Source organism: Teleopsis dalmanni, chromosome X, assembly GCF_002237135.1.
Source record: "Teleopsis dalmanni isolate 2A chromosome X, ASM223713v2, whole genome shotgun sequence".
NCBI classification, from domain to species: domain Eukaryota; kingdom Metazoa; phylum Arthropoda; class Insecta; order Diptera; family Diopsidae; genus Teleopsis; species Teleopsis dalmanni.
The window spans coordinates 68406654-68420949 of NC_051848.1; the positions used below are offsets into that span (position 1 = coordinate 68406654).

Consider the following 14296-nt stretch of genomic DNA (forward strand, 5'->3'; position numbering starts at 1 on the left):
CAATTATTTACAGCACTGCCAGATGCAAAAAACAGATATGGTAATAAAATACTTTATACAAGCCAATAACAAAATGTTTATTCATTCTCTTTGTATTAATTCTATATTTTGTTGCTAAACAAAGCAACACATTAAAAATCAGTTTAAACCGTTAGTTTCACATTTATTTGTAAGCAATAATGCACTTTAAGACAACAAAAAATGATTAGAACATACAAATTCCATATATAATTATGTATTCTAACATATTTTATATAATTAAAATAAACTAAATACACAAGTTTCTCACACAAAGCTTTATAAAATAACTACTTATCACAATTTGTATAGAAAATTCAAGAAATTATGCGTATTTATTTCTATTTTCCTTCACACCAAATTCGGTGTCAAACTCGCTGGACGGAATTACGTTAATTATTTAAACACTTCTTACTTTAAATACTTATAAGTTAACTATAAAAATTACGGTGTTTATTTATATATAGGAAATAATTCCTATATAATAAAATAATTAAACCTCCATATTTCATTATGTTATGTACAAAGCTTTAATTGTAATGCAGGCAACCAAATAAACAAAAAAGCACCGAAGATATGTTCAAAGCAAAATATAAAATAATAACAAATTTGACACTGCCACCTCTAAGAATTAATAAAATATAATTGAACAAATTAAATAGAAAAAATTAAACAACTTATTTAAATAGCATAAATAATATGTAAAAATAAATAAAATGTGATTTTTATGTTTGGCAAATCTTTTCTCTGTATTTTTCTCTTCAAACATATTAAAAATATTTTTGTTGTAATATATCAATTATCTGAAAAATTTTTGATTGTCGATTTTGCATACAATTTTCATTTCCTTCTTCTTATGTTGTGTCATATGACTGAAAATTTTATCTGAGTTGCAATTTATCCGATCACACTTTTTAACAAAAACACAGTCTGACATTTTATTCTGCAAAACAAAGAAAGCAATAACATGAAATTATTAAAAAACATATTTAAAATTAAAAAAGATTGGTTCTACCTTGTTGTTGAAGAAACTAACAAAAACCTGATTTCATTAAACAAAGATATAACTCTTAATGTTCACTAAAAGCATTTACTAAATTTTTTTTCCACTCCATACTTTGCCTAGTCTCTTTAGTTTATATACGTACACTATAAATTAGTTCTATGGAATATAAAATGTGTACCAGAAATAAAAACAATTTCATTGTATAAATATTAATAAAACCAAAACCAAAATTTAAAGTGATATTGCAAAGGAATAATACGTAAATAAAACGCACTTTAGTTTACTTCCATATCAGATATATACCGATTTAATCTTAGAAGAGGTCTTTTGCTCCATAAGTGGGCATGTACTTTTAGCGATAATTAAAACTTTTTTGTAGTTTTCAAAAAATAAAATACTTTTTGACAATATTTTATATATTATATATATTATATTATATTTAAGTACAGTTTTAATGACTACTACCTCGTAAGGCATTAATCAATGCGTTAAATAATTAATGGTGTAATATAAAAATATTAATATAATGGTTAGAACAAAAATATATTAAAATTGTTTTAATTTGTTCAGAAGAGTGAAATGCAGTGAAACATTTGTGTTTCGTAAATTAAATATAAACAATAAATGCTTCTAAAAAATACACTTCAATATATGATCACATATTATATTAAATTTTATAAAAGAATTTGTGATCGATTTGTTCAACTTAATTAATTTTGTAATTAATTCAGAAAATAATTTTTAAAGTTGGCAATATCAAACTTTAGTATAATTTCCAATTTTGCTTTAAAAATATTCTTAGTGCTTTTTTATTTTTCTAGTGGTTTTTTGGTTGTGCGTGTTAATCAAGTAACAGCATCATTATATTAAAATTTAGCTGGTACTGAATAATTTTCTACACTATTGAACACAATAATTTTCGTAGTTAAATTATAGGTATTAAATAAAAAAGTGTTTAAATTATAAATTAAATTCCTTCCAGGGTCTTTGTCACGGAATTCAGTGTGAAGGAAAATAAAAATAAAAGTTAATACTGCTTTGAATTTTTTTCTATATAAAATGTGTTGTGTGGTTATTTTATGAAGCTTTGTATAAAAAATTTTGTGTATTTAATTTTATTAAATAAGTGTCTTCAAATATAATTATGTATGCATTCTTTTGTTTTTGTCATTATGAACATGAAACTAACGGTTTAAACTGGTTTCTTATGTTTTGCTCTGTTTAGCAACAGAATAGTGGGATATTGCAAAGAGAAAAATAAACATTTTGTTATTGGTTTGCATAAAGTGGTTTATTGCCAAATCTGTTTTTTGCATCTGGCAGTGCCGTAATATAATTGCTCTTGCACTTCTTTTGTTGTGTCTTTTTTGTTGTTGAATCAAAGTCCAATCAACTAGTAGGTCGCCGTTAATAATGTGATTTGTTGTCTGTGTATAATAAAAAATTAGAACGCAATTCTATATAAATTAACAATTTTACTTATCGCTTTAACTATATAACAAACGAAAAGTACATATAACATATATTTTTTTAAGGGATTAAGTGTTTTATATAAATCAAATCCCAGAATTCTGTGCAGAAAACTTAAGCTTCATTCAGACAGTTTCTTATTGGAATTTTGTAAGAGGTAAAAGCGATAAAATTAATTTATTAAATGTTTTGATCAAAGATCAGTGTTATGTATTAGATCAGAGAGGTGAGAAGAATAAAATTATAAAAAAACTTTTTTATTAAAGATATAGTTACAATATACCTAAGCTATTTAAAAAAGTAATATATTACAAAAAAAAAAGGAATTAGAAAAAACATTTTAAAAAAATTGATATAAAAATAATTATATATTAAAAAAGAAACATTAAAAAAAATTATGTATTAAAAAAATAATATATTAAAGAAAATATTTTAAGAAAAATATATTAAAAAAACCGATATACATATTAATATATAATATGATATAATATGTTAAGAATTGTATATTAAAAAAAAAGCTTAAGTCACATGTACCGTTGTTTTCCATTGAAGGTTTACTGTTTTTTATACGGCATGCTTTTTTTTTGTTGTTTTTTTTCTTTTCTTTTTTTTTTTTTTGTATGGTGCAGTTTCTAAATCCTTCCCGCGAAAATATGATTTATACAGTGTACCAAAAAAGTTTAAGCACAGCGCCATTTACTAATTCGGAGTAATTTGTTATCTACAAAAATACAGTTAAAAAATACTGATGTTTTGAAGACGAAATATTTTATTTCATATTAAATATTTGAATATAATTTTTGTTTTCGCTGAGAAACTTAAAAACACCATAAAAATAGTATGCTTTTTATAATAAACAATTTATGTAGTTTAAAGACTAAAAAACTTACTAATTATAATTAAATGTCAATATTTGTTGGTTCTGATCTTTTCGGTTCGAATAAGCGGGTTATGTACTTTTTATTAACTTAGATGTCGTTCGGGGTAGCATATTAACCCATTTCATTTAAATGACATCTTTTATGGAAGTTATGAAATGGATCTGTAGTTTGATTTCATCAGATGCTAAATATATTCCACCGGTTTTATATCAGAGAATTGTAGTATTTGTTTTATCTACTTACACTGAAAGATGAGCCAGTTGTGGTTGAAGGAACTAAGAATGTGATAGAACATAAAGTTACTCAATTTACCTTTTCGACTCTGGGGATTAAACATTATCGAAATATTCATATATGGATTTTTGTCTATTTTCATAATAATAAAGACAAAAGGATTTTGAATGCAGATTTATATTTCTAAACTATAACATGATTTGATGCTAACGTCAAACGGTCATTTTCAGTCTACTTTTTCAGATATATATATATATATATATATATATATATATATATATATTATATATATATAATATATATATATTAGTTATAGTCATTTGCTAAGTGTCAAGTTTATATATCAATCAAGATATATAATAGGCCAACCACATACACGTAGAGAAATTTTGAATCTTCAATGATGTTAGACCTGACGTCTATTAAGTATTTTGTTGAGATGGTTTGTAAGGCTCGTTTGCTAAGAATCGTAGAATACGAGCAATAAAATCGCAAAGTATTAGTCTTTTATTTCGAATTCAAATATTTAATTTTATTTAATACTATATAATTTAAAAAACGCGCTATAAGATGTAAGAACTGTACTGAGTTATCATGTGAGATTTGAGTGCTCCGTGATTTCAAAAGGAAATTGTTATACAAGATGTTTTTTCTAAAAATCGGCACTACCCCATATACTTTTCTTACCTATATCCATGTTATAAATTTATAAACCATTATAAATTATATGTTATAAATTTTTATATGCTATAAATTATAATATATTGTGGAATATTATACATGATAAATTATAATTTTTTGTAAATTATTATGTATTGTTAATTATTATATATTATAAGCTATTATGTATTCTAAATTGATATCTGTTATAAATTGTTATATATTATATATTATAAAATATAAAATATAAAATAAAATAAATATAAAATATATATTATAAAATATGTTATATATTATAAATATTATATGTTTGTATTATAAATTGTTATATATTATGTATTATAAATTATTATATATTATGTTTATATTTTATTTATATAAAATAATTGAATATATACAAATACTATATTTGCTATATTTTTACTAAAATAAATCTATTTTTTTATAAATAAATATAATTAAATAAACTTATTTTCTATATACAGATAACAATGGCAAAGAGAATTAAGGACAACAGTTATAACTGGAACGAGGGGTTAGATAACTTTAATGATTCCTCAGTTTTAAATCAATCCTTTAGTATGAAATGGAATAATTGTGCAAACAACAATAATGGTGAATCACTTCTAAATAAATCTGTTAGTATGACCTGGAACGATGATACAGATAATATACCATCCACAAGTAAAAACAAGCCCAATGAAGTAAATGAAACAAATCATAAATCAATTCTAGCTAAATACTTTTATAACGACTCGAATGATGGAGCAGATGGAATAAGTACATCAAACCTAAATATGCGCTTTGGCTCAAAATCAAACTTTTCAGAAAAGGAGCTAAATATGATGATGGAAGCTGAAAAAAGTGTAGATGAAGATCTGAAAATGTTAGAACAAAAGTTGTCTAACATGACAACTCAAGAAAATGAAGAGTCTGAAGCAAGAGGTGAAGAGACGTCAAATATATTCAATAACCAAGGTTTAAGTACTGGCTCTGTCATGAACGTCAAGTATTTAAATAATCTCGCGAAAGGGCATAAAAGATATGATATATTTGAATCTTTTGATGATATTGTTCCCAATGAGGAATATAAAGGAAGAACATCTAAAACGTTTTACTCTAAAACAAAAAAACGAATGCCTGGTTTTTCCTTCAATAAGAATAACTAAAATTTCATGTATCAATGGTAAAGATAAACATGATTTTTTTTTACGAAGATAATTTGACAAATGTGAAGCAATCTAATCTGACCGTAACTGCTGTATTTATTTTTAGAAAATAGTTTGATATAAAAAAGTATGAGATATAATCACATTCAAGAGATATATTATAGCAATTTTGTATTAGTAAAAAGTTTAATATAAAAAATTATGAGATAAGCATATTTAAGAGATAAGCAATTTTGTATTAGTAAATATTTTTATATAAAAAAGTATCAGATAAGCATATTTAAGAGTTATATTATAACATATCTTATAGAACATATCTTATAGATATGTTATAGAACTATATAATAGCAAATAGTATTAACGGATTTTAAAATTATATTTACACAGATGATTAACAATTTCTTCTTAGTAACTTCAAACGCATTAGGAAATGCCCAGCTTTTAACCACAGCTGCACAATGTAATCATCTTACTTTTGTATATATATATATATATATATATATATATATATATATATATATATATATATATAAAATTTATTTTTATATATATATACATATATATATTTAATATTATATCCTTTTGCACAGACATTAAAATATATATATTTATTAATGTATTAATTAATATTACTATACGGAAAGTGATTGCTTTGCTTTTTCATCAAAAATAAAAAATAGATTTAAATAAAAACGAATCTTGATGTTTTCGGTACTAATTTAAAAAAAAATTGATTTAACAAGTCATTCCTTTTGAAGATATTCGTTATTCTAAAAAAGTTCAATTATTTGAACTATAATTCGCATGTCATAGAAACTTGAGAAATGTCCACACTCCATTAAAAGAGTGCATAATTCTCTTTAGTGATATATTGAATTTAATGCAGAGCATTAAGGTGAGACAATTTAAGATAGATAGCTTTCAGTGGAGCAGAGTCTGTTCTATCCAAGTAACGCATAGGTACCATAGATAGGAGTCAGAATTTTCAATAACCTTTACTTTTTTCTCGTTTTCAATAAGGAACCCATCTATGCTGTTAATAGGTGATAGCATTTCTGTGTGATTTATATATCGGATGTTCACCAGGCTTACATTTCACTCTTAACATCGGTTAAGCGATTGAACTTAACTTAAGAAATATCTTAACTCCAGAAGGTTTAAGAGTGAACACAGTATAAAAGCTTACCAATGTGCTTTCTGAGTTATTTAAGTCATTTTCATTTGAATTTAAATAGTTTTCAAGAGATAGGTAAATGATTCATTGTCCATCTCTCAATATATAAAGAAGTTTCTCAGTTTCTTAGCTAATTGAATGAAGCTTCACACAGAAACTTTGTGAGCCATGTAGATTAAGTCGAGCAAAGAATGAAATTGGTAGACTATGTCAAGTAGCGCCTATAAAAAATAATGCACAAAAAGGGAGACTTTATTAATAAATGTAAGCTCTTCGGAATTTATGCCAACAAAAGCGGTGTATGAAATAGCAGATAGATTGGTTACATAGCTACACCTGCGAGTGGTATTGAAGCTTCCAGTTTAAGTTGAATGAACAAATTTATATAATTAAAAATTACAGCATTGCTGGAGTTGCTGCTTCTGTTTCTGTTAGTTTCCTTTTATTTATTAACATTACGACTTCTCATGTGTGGAAGCAAAGAAGAGCTCACCATCCATTTTCAAAAGGACTGACTTCCATACCGACCGCCGCACCTCTCCATGTATGTAAAATACGAACATAGCGAAAAACTTTATCCCACAATGTGTGTGGAGCCGTTTTCCAGTTAAGCACATTACGTTTATGGTAACTGCAAAGCAGCGAAGAGGCTCAGTGAAAACCAAGTTAAGAAGCCCCGTGCCCGTGCCGTGTGAATGTAGATTGTTTTTGTTCTGGCTTCGCCTTTGCCTTTGTATTTCGAGCTTTGTTAACTGCTTTAAGAAATGCAACAGTGTGTGGTGAAACTGCGTTAATGTGTTTTTGCATGCCTCCAAGTGCGCGTATTAAATGAATTTCCTTGCACTTTTAATTGTTTTTAATTACTGTGTTGAATTTCGTTTGAACTTAGGTTGATCTCACTTTTGCAGGAATTTCAGTTTTAAAAATAACACTTTTTTTTATCAATTTAATTAATTAATATTTTTATGCAAATGAATCGATGTTTTTATGAAAAGCTAGTGTACACTAACTTCGGAGGTTAGTAGTAAACTATGTCCAGCCATTACTTGATTCACAACTACAATTTTTAAGGCTGGATCAGACTCGCTGCTACTTCTGCTACTACTTCTGGAGAGACTTTCAGATAATTTCATTAATTAAAAAGTTTTTATCAGTCTTAATAAGGAATACACATACCATATCTACAATTATAGTCCGTCACTTCCTCAAGCCTGGTTGGACTTAAAATGTTAATTTTTTTGTTAATTTGTTTTATATTTACAATATTTCAAATAAAAAATGGTAAAATCATTCCGAGACTCAACCTCAACCAAACGAAGCACAAGCAACCATAGCTATAAATAATAAGATCGATTGTGAATAATGACGGTCGTTTTAAAAGAACATTGCAATCACACAATTGGAAAAGGTTGTCCAGATTAATCTTTACCAATTGAAGATTGGTGCTGATAGTATAACGGTTATAAGAAGACATTAAGCTTCCCGTCTTTAGAGAGTAGGAACTGCGGCTATAAAATGGTTCAATACCAATATATGTGGTCTGTATTATAAACCAGGTAATAGTAAAACTAAATTATCTATTTTAACTAATGACAATATTATTTTCTTTGTGCTTTCTTAGGTCATGATCTCAGTTGTAAGATGTGAAAATATAGTAATAGCTATATATGGTTCCATTTTAAATAGTGAAATGATCTTCATAGTGTAACTTAATAACCGGCGTTTGTTAGCAAATAGCTCCATATTACCTAATTGACATATATCAGATATTTATAATACATATATCTTATACCAAAAACAAGAAATAATAATTGCAGATTGTTTAGATATATCCCGAGCAGATATTTTTAATTACGTAAAATCATTGATATTTATTCAAAAACAAGGAAATTGCGTCCCATACTATGTAAAGTTGAAGGATATTGAAATGCACATCTTAAATTTTTGCATCGAATTGTTACTGGTAATGTGAAATAATCCAACCCAAACCACCAAATTGCCGCTAAGGTTGAATATTCATAGTTGTAAGGCTTTTGTTAGAATCAGAATGATATCATACATTATGATCTGTTAAAATTTATTTAAACTATTATTGTAAGGAAACATAGTAACATAAAAATAACATTTTTTTCGTCAATGTACAACAATGTAATATTACTAAAGTGGAACAGATACATAGAACAGTGAAATCTACAGTTCTGCATGCGCACATACTCCCCATCGGTTCCTTTGTCATTATCCACATTATGCTGATAAAACTACATATAAAAAGCAGAAATCCATTTATTGCACTCGGACTTCAATAAAGCAGACTTAGGAAAGCCAGACGAAAAGGAGGCGACGACTAACGATATATCAAACCTAGTAAAAAGTGCTGCTGAGAGACAAAACGGAAATAGGATTTAAAATATTCGAACGAGACTCTGACATCCAAGTGGTTGGTTAAAAGATAAAATAAGGAATAGGATTTGTTTACTTTCATTCAAACAGAAACTTTTGCTAACAAGAAAAATGGACACTTTATTTCAGAATTGAACTTAAAAAAAAATATTAGTGCAATCATGATCTTTTCGAGAAGTAGAGTCTTAATACTAGCTTTTTCCAGCCAGAATATAAATTAGAATGTAGACAAGCTGGGTAAAACTTTAAGAATTTCAAGGAAATTAACTTGCGGATGAAGGCTAATCTTAGGTAGAGGATTGAGTGCAGAGTTCATGAAAGAATACTCAGTGTCTTTAAAATGAGTTTCTGAGACTACCAGAATACACAATATAATTGGAAAATGGCTCTGAATTTTACGATAATCTATCGAGAACGTGATTTTTCCTGGGTAAGATTTCTTGAGATTTTTGATAGATCACTAGAGGTATTAATTTTTCGAAATTGGCCACTCTCTTAAGCTCAATTGCAAAACCTACAATCGGCCAGGTTTCTCTAGTCTAAAGTATTTTACTAAAGCTACTCTTACGCTTGGTGGACGTCCTTAATAAAGATCTTAGGTTAAAAATATGTTATATTCCTCTTAAATATTAGCTCTGAAAAAGTGTTGTGAATGTTCTCTGCAAGTCAATTATAACAAAACAATGCTTCTTGGCAGAAGATGATACTCTGTGTCCATCACAATTAACCAACATTTTAGCTTTATACTGCAAATTATGTTTATTTAAGTTAAAAAATTATTTAAATAAAAATATATTCGTTGGTTTATAGTTTGTTTTAAGTTGTTTTCTTTAACGCACGGCTTATTGTTCTGGACTACTTTGCGCATTTGCTGGTGTTTCACGCTGGGGTTAATCCATTGTATAAGGGAGATCCTGTTTGCTGCTGTTTCGTGCTGGAGTTAATTTATTATTTAAGAGAGATCCTGTTTGCTGGTGTTTCACGCTGGGTTTAATCCATTGTTTTAGGAAGATCATGTTTGCTGGTGTTTCACGCTGGGGTTAATCTATTTATAACGAATATACTGTTTGCTGGTGTTTCACGCTGGGATTAATCCATTGTATAAGGGAGATCCTGTTTGCTGCTGTTTCGTGCTGGAGTTAATTTATAATTTAAGAGAGATCCTGTTTGCTGGTGTTTCACGCTGGGTTTAATCCATTATTTTAGGGAGATCATGTTTGCTGGTATTTCACGCTGGGGTTAATCCATTTATAATGAATATTCTGTTTGCTGGTGTTTCACGCTGGGGTTAATCCATTGTATAAGGAAGATCCTGTTTGCTGGTGTTTCACGCTGGGGTTAATCCATTGTATAAGGGAGATCATGTTTGCTGGTGTTTCACGCTGGGGTTAATCCATTGTATAAGGAAGATCCTGTTTGCTGGTGTTTCATGATGGAGTTGTTTGCTGGTGTTTCATGCTGGGGTTAATCCATTGCTTTAGGGAGATCATGTTTACTGGTGTTTTACGCTGGGGTTCATCCATTTATAATAGAGATCCTGTTTGCTGGTGTTTCGTGCTGGAGTAAATTTATTATTTAAGAGAGATCCTGTTTGCTGGTGTTTCACGCTGGGTTTAATTGTTTTAGGGAGATCATGTTTGCTGGTGTTTCGTGCTGGAGTAAATTTATTATTTAAGAGAGATCCTGTTTGCTGGTGTTTCACGCTGGGTTTAATTGTTTTAGGGAGATCATGTTTGCTGGTGTTTCGTACTGGAGTTAATCCACTGTTTAAGGGAGATCCTGTTTGCTGTTGTGTCACGCTGGGGTTAATCCATTGTTATAGAGAGATCCTGTTTGCTTGTGTGTCACGCTGGGGTTAATCCATTGTGTAAGGGAGATTCCAGTTTTTTCATTATTATGTTTAGGTTGATCATAGCGATATATGTCAGTTATGAATACGCAATACAGTTCCTCACATATCCAATGTGTATCTATGAATAAGATAAATATAACTTATTAAAATAATATTTAGTACTTACATATAAGTATAAAAGTTGTAAATGCTTTCATTTATTACTTACTTCCAGATTAATTATAAAAACTTCTTTGCTATTGTAGGTTCCGGGATTTTAAATATTTTCTCAAATACGACTTTTTTCGAATTTATTTGAAGTTTATTAGTAATTCACATAAATTCATGCAGGTCTTGAGATTCAAGGAATGAAATTGTACCAAAGTGTTTAAAAACGTTAAAATCTGATCTGATGAAATACCCTTCAATTGTAGGAAGATTGTTTTGAATTGACACAGAAGACATTTATTGTATTTTTATCGATAAAGAAACATAAACCATTTTCTTGCAGTAATAGTTCAACAGATGTTTTTAGTTTAATCCATAGTCCTATAAAAAAATTTATATATTTTAAATCTTGACACTTTTATTGTAAAATTAATTGCCGAAAAATATTCAATTTAAATAAGTACATTGATAAATACTTTTCCCTGAAAATATTAAAGTGAGTTACTAATCCTATGACTAAATCGCTTTAGATTTTATAATAATTTTGGACCTATGATATTTTTAATGTTAGCAGAACTGAATTTAAACATTTGTTGTAAATAAAACTTCACTTCAACAATTTATTATGGGCAGTTTACAGAAAAAAATAGACTTTTCACTACCAAAAGAAGTGAGCCACTACAGAAGATTTCAAACGGCATCGATTGACTTAAATTCAACAAGACCTCGAAATCGATAGTATATCAGAGGAGCTGATTAAATGCAGAATTTTTTATTAGATTGTCTGATATTACATCAAGCACCCCATTAAGGAGATGTCAAAAATCAGATTTAAAGGCGTAATAATATTTATAGTTATAATATGCATGGCAATGAAATGGAGTTGCTATAGACTTTAAAAATTATAGAGTTAAAAAATTAATGAATGTTTCGTATAAAATATGCTCTCCTATTTAGCAAGTACGTATAACTCTATACGTTGAAATATCACTGGCTACTTCCAATATCATCCCATATGTAAAGAAGAGCGCACCCTGAGACGCTACAACCACCAATTGTATGCGGTTCAGCTAGAAGCAAATATAATCACAACAATAAAGCTTGGAAGAGTTGAAAGCATGGGTCAAAGTGAGTTACCTTATTTGATTTTATAAGTGGCAGCTAAGTAGACCATATCGGCTGGCATAAATCGAGACGCTTAAGGTGACGCCAAAATGAATGACTTTAGTTTTTAGTCGAGATCAGTGGAGTAAGTTTTTGAAGGAGACTAAAACTGGACACTAATTGTAGTGTCAATGAAAATGTTGAAATTTGTGAATAAGATAACTACTATATAACAAGAATTTTTATAAAAGTAATGCTCTACTTACAGGTACCATTAGTTTCAATAGACGAATCGTTCTCATTCTGAAATAACAAAAAATATTTTATATTTAATCGATTTATAATTGACTATCACTAATTACCTAGTTATAGTCCACATATATACATGTTTATATTATCGAAATCGTACACCCATATTCACAGTTTTCAAAGTACAGTAAACAATTGTGGTTTTCTAATTCGTTCTCTTTTTTAAGGTCTTTTCAAAGTCCATCGGAAATTCGATCACACGAGTTCGTTTAAACTCTGTTACTATTTATAGTACCTATAGCCTTTAATACTTTCTATAACTTTTACCATTTTGTATGAGTTTTCTTGATCAGACCGAGTTAAAGAGAACTTCTTCTGTGGTGTTAAAAGATTTTTTAAATGCACATTATACTTTGTCTTTGTAATAATATTTTGACAAGAATATTGCAACGCTTAGTCGACAAAGTGCGAGGACAATGCTAAATTGCCGAGTGCAAGTATATCCACACATTTTTAGAATTTTACGCACAATATTAGTTAAAAGTACCATGAGAGCTATGTCGATATACATGTACTTACTTTCAACATATCCCACGAAACCCATGGATGCACAATTAAATATTACAGTCATACTTCTTAAGTAATCAATGGGACTATTTTCGTAGTCTTCTTCGTAAACAATAGCAAAAACAGCGCAGAAAAATACTAACAAGGTATATGTATGTGCATAAGCATATGGACGCAGTATATCCGATTTCAAGTAAAAGTGGATATTTGAGCATGACATTGGTAATAACTGACACATGGCTTCAGAGATCTTAACGATAACAGAGACCTCTTCGTCTTCATCATCATCATTATGGTGAAATGATTTTATTGCACAAATTATGCTATGGATTAACCCCATCGTGACACCAGCAAATGCAAACGGGCTTTCCATCGGTTTCTCCAGATATATATATATGATAAGCGCCACAGCGTAAACAGCGTCTAAAGCTGCCCTGTACATATCCATGCTGAAGCCGCTATTAAGATTTACTTAAATTTATATTGAAAGAAGTTTTTCTCTTTTGATTTAAGAAATTCACGAAATCTATTGATTTCATCAAAACATATTTCTAAATAAATTTTGTTAATCCAAAAAAATAAAAAATTTTTTAAATTTAAATTTTGACTTTCGGTTTAAGCAGTTTTGAAATGAATTGTTTAAGTTTAAAAAAAAAATGAAAAATAATTTGCTTGTAATAATTGAACTTCTCAAAATTATGTATAGCTTGCTTTGTTAAAATTGTGACGGAGTGTGAAAATAGGTATAGTTCCCTAAATCACAAATTAAAAAAATAAATTATATATTGAACGAAATTATATTATACAAAAATTTATCCAGAAATAATAAATTAAAAGATTCAAAAAGAGACTTTCCAAAAGAGTAAAAAACGCTTCCATCAAACAGCCACTCAGACATCAAGCAGAAGGTTCTGAGATCAAGGGTCGAGTTAAGGATTAAGGATTAGCAGTGTCGCTAATCAATAAACTACTACGCATTTCACACGGCGCAAGTTAATCTTCATTAATTGCTCAATCTTTTGAAGTTGCTGCGGTTATATATAACTCATAATGAGCGGCTGCAAAAGGCGTCTGTTCTCCAGATTAAGTGCTGCCTATTTAAAAGTGATCTGTCACTACGTGCAAAGCTTAAAGGACTGATATTGCGCTTGTAACCCATCGTCAGGGCTTTGTTCCCTTTAACTATTTTCTGGAAATAAAACATGAGTCAAAACTCGACGGAATTACAGTCTCTAAGTGGTACGCGTACTTATACGGTGAATCCATCTGCTTCGGCAGCACGCACAACGGATTTAGAGGTGGGAAACTCACGTTTAAACAGAATCTCTTCGTTAGGTACAACTGTAACCACTATGGCCCAATGTT

General features: G+C 28.7%; 1 protein-coding gene and 1 long non-coding RNA gene across 6 annotated transcripts; one reads left to right on the plus strand and one right to left on the minus strand.

Moving 5' to 3' along the window:
* Positions 1-1833: 1833 nt before the first annotated feature.
* On the plus strand, positions 1834-5645 carry LOC119662628 (probable serine/threonine-protein kinase clkA). 5 transcript variants are annotated; one of them, XM_038072290.1, is made up of 2 exons: positions 1834-1904; positions 4755-5645. In XM_038072290.1, exon 2 carries the CDS (start codon positions 4761-4763, stop codon positions 5436-5438), a length of 678 nt encoding a protein of 225 aa, XP_037928218.1. In that variant the 5' UTR covers positions 1834-1904; positions 4755-4760; the 3' UTR covers positions 5439-5645. The 5 variants fall into 5 exon arrangements, with proteins under 5 accessions (XP_037928218.1, XP_037928215.1, XP_037928217.1 ...); XM_038072287.1 differs by having other exon boundaries at positions 1859-1960; positions 4755-5644; XM_038072289.1 differs by lacking the exon at positions 1834-1904 and adding an exon at positions 1961-2050.
* A 4122-nt stretch (positions 5646-9767) lies between these two features.
* Positions 9768-13569, minus strand: LOC119689998. The gene is made up of 4 exons (XR_005253530.1): positions 12478-13569; positions 12382-12418; positions 11073-11392; positions 9768-10982 (listed from the first exon to the last, which is right to left on the minus strand). It is a non-coding gene; the product is annotated as an uncharacterized LOC119689998 (long non-coding RNA).
* Between the last annotated feature and the right edge of the window lie 727 nt (positions 13570-14296).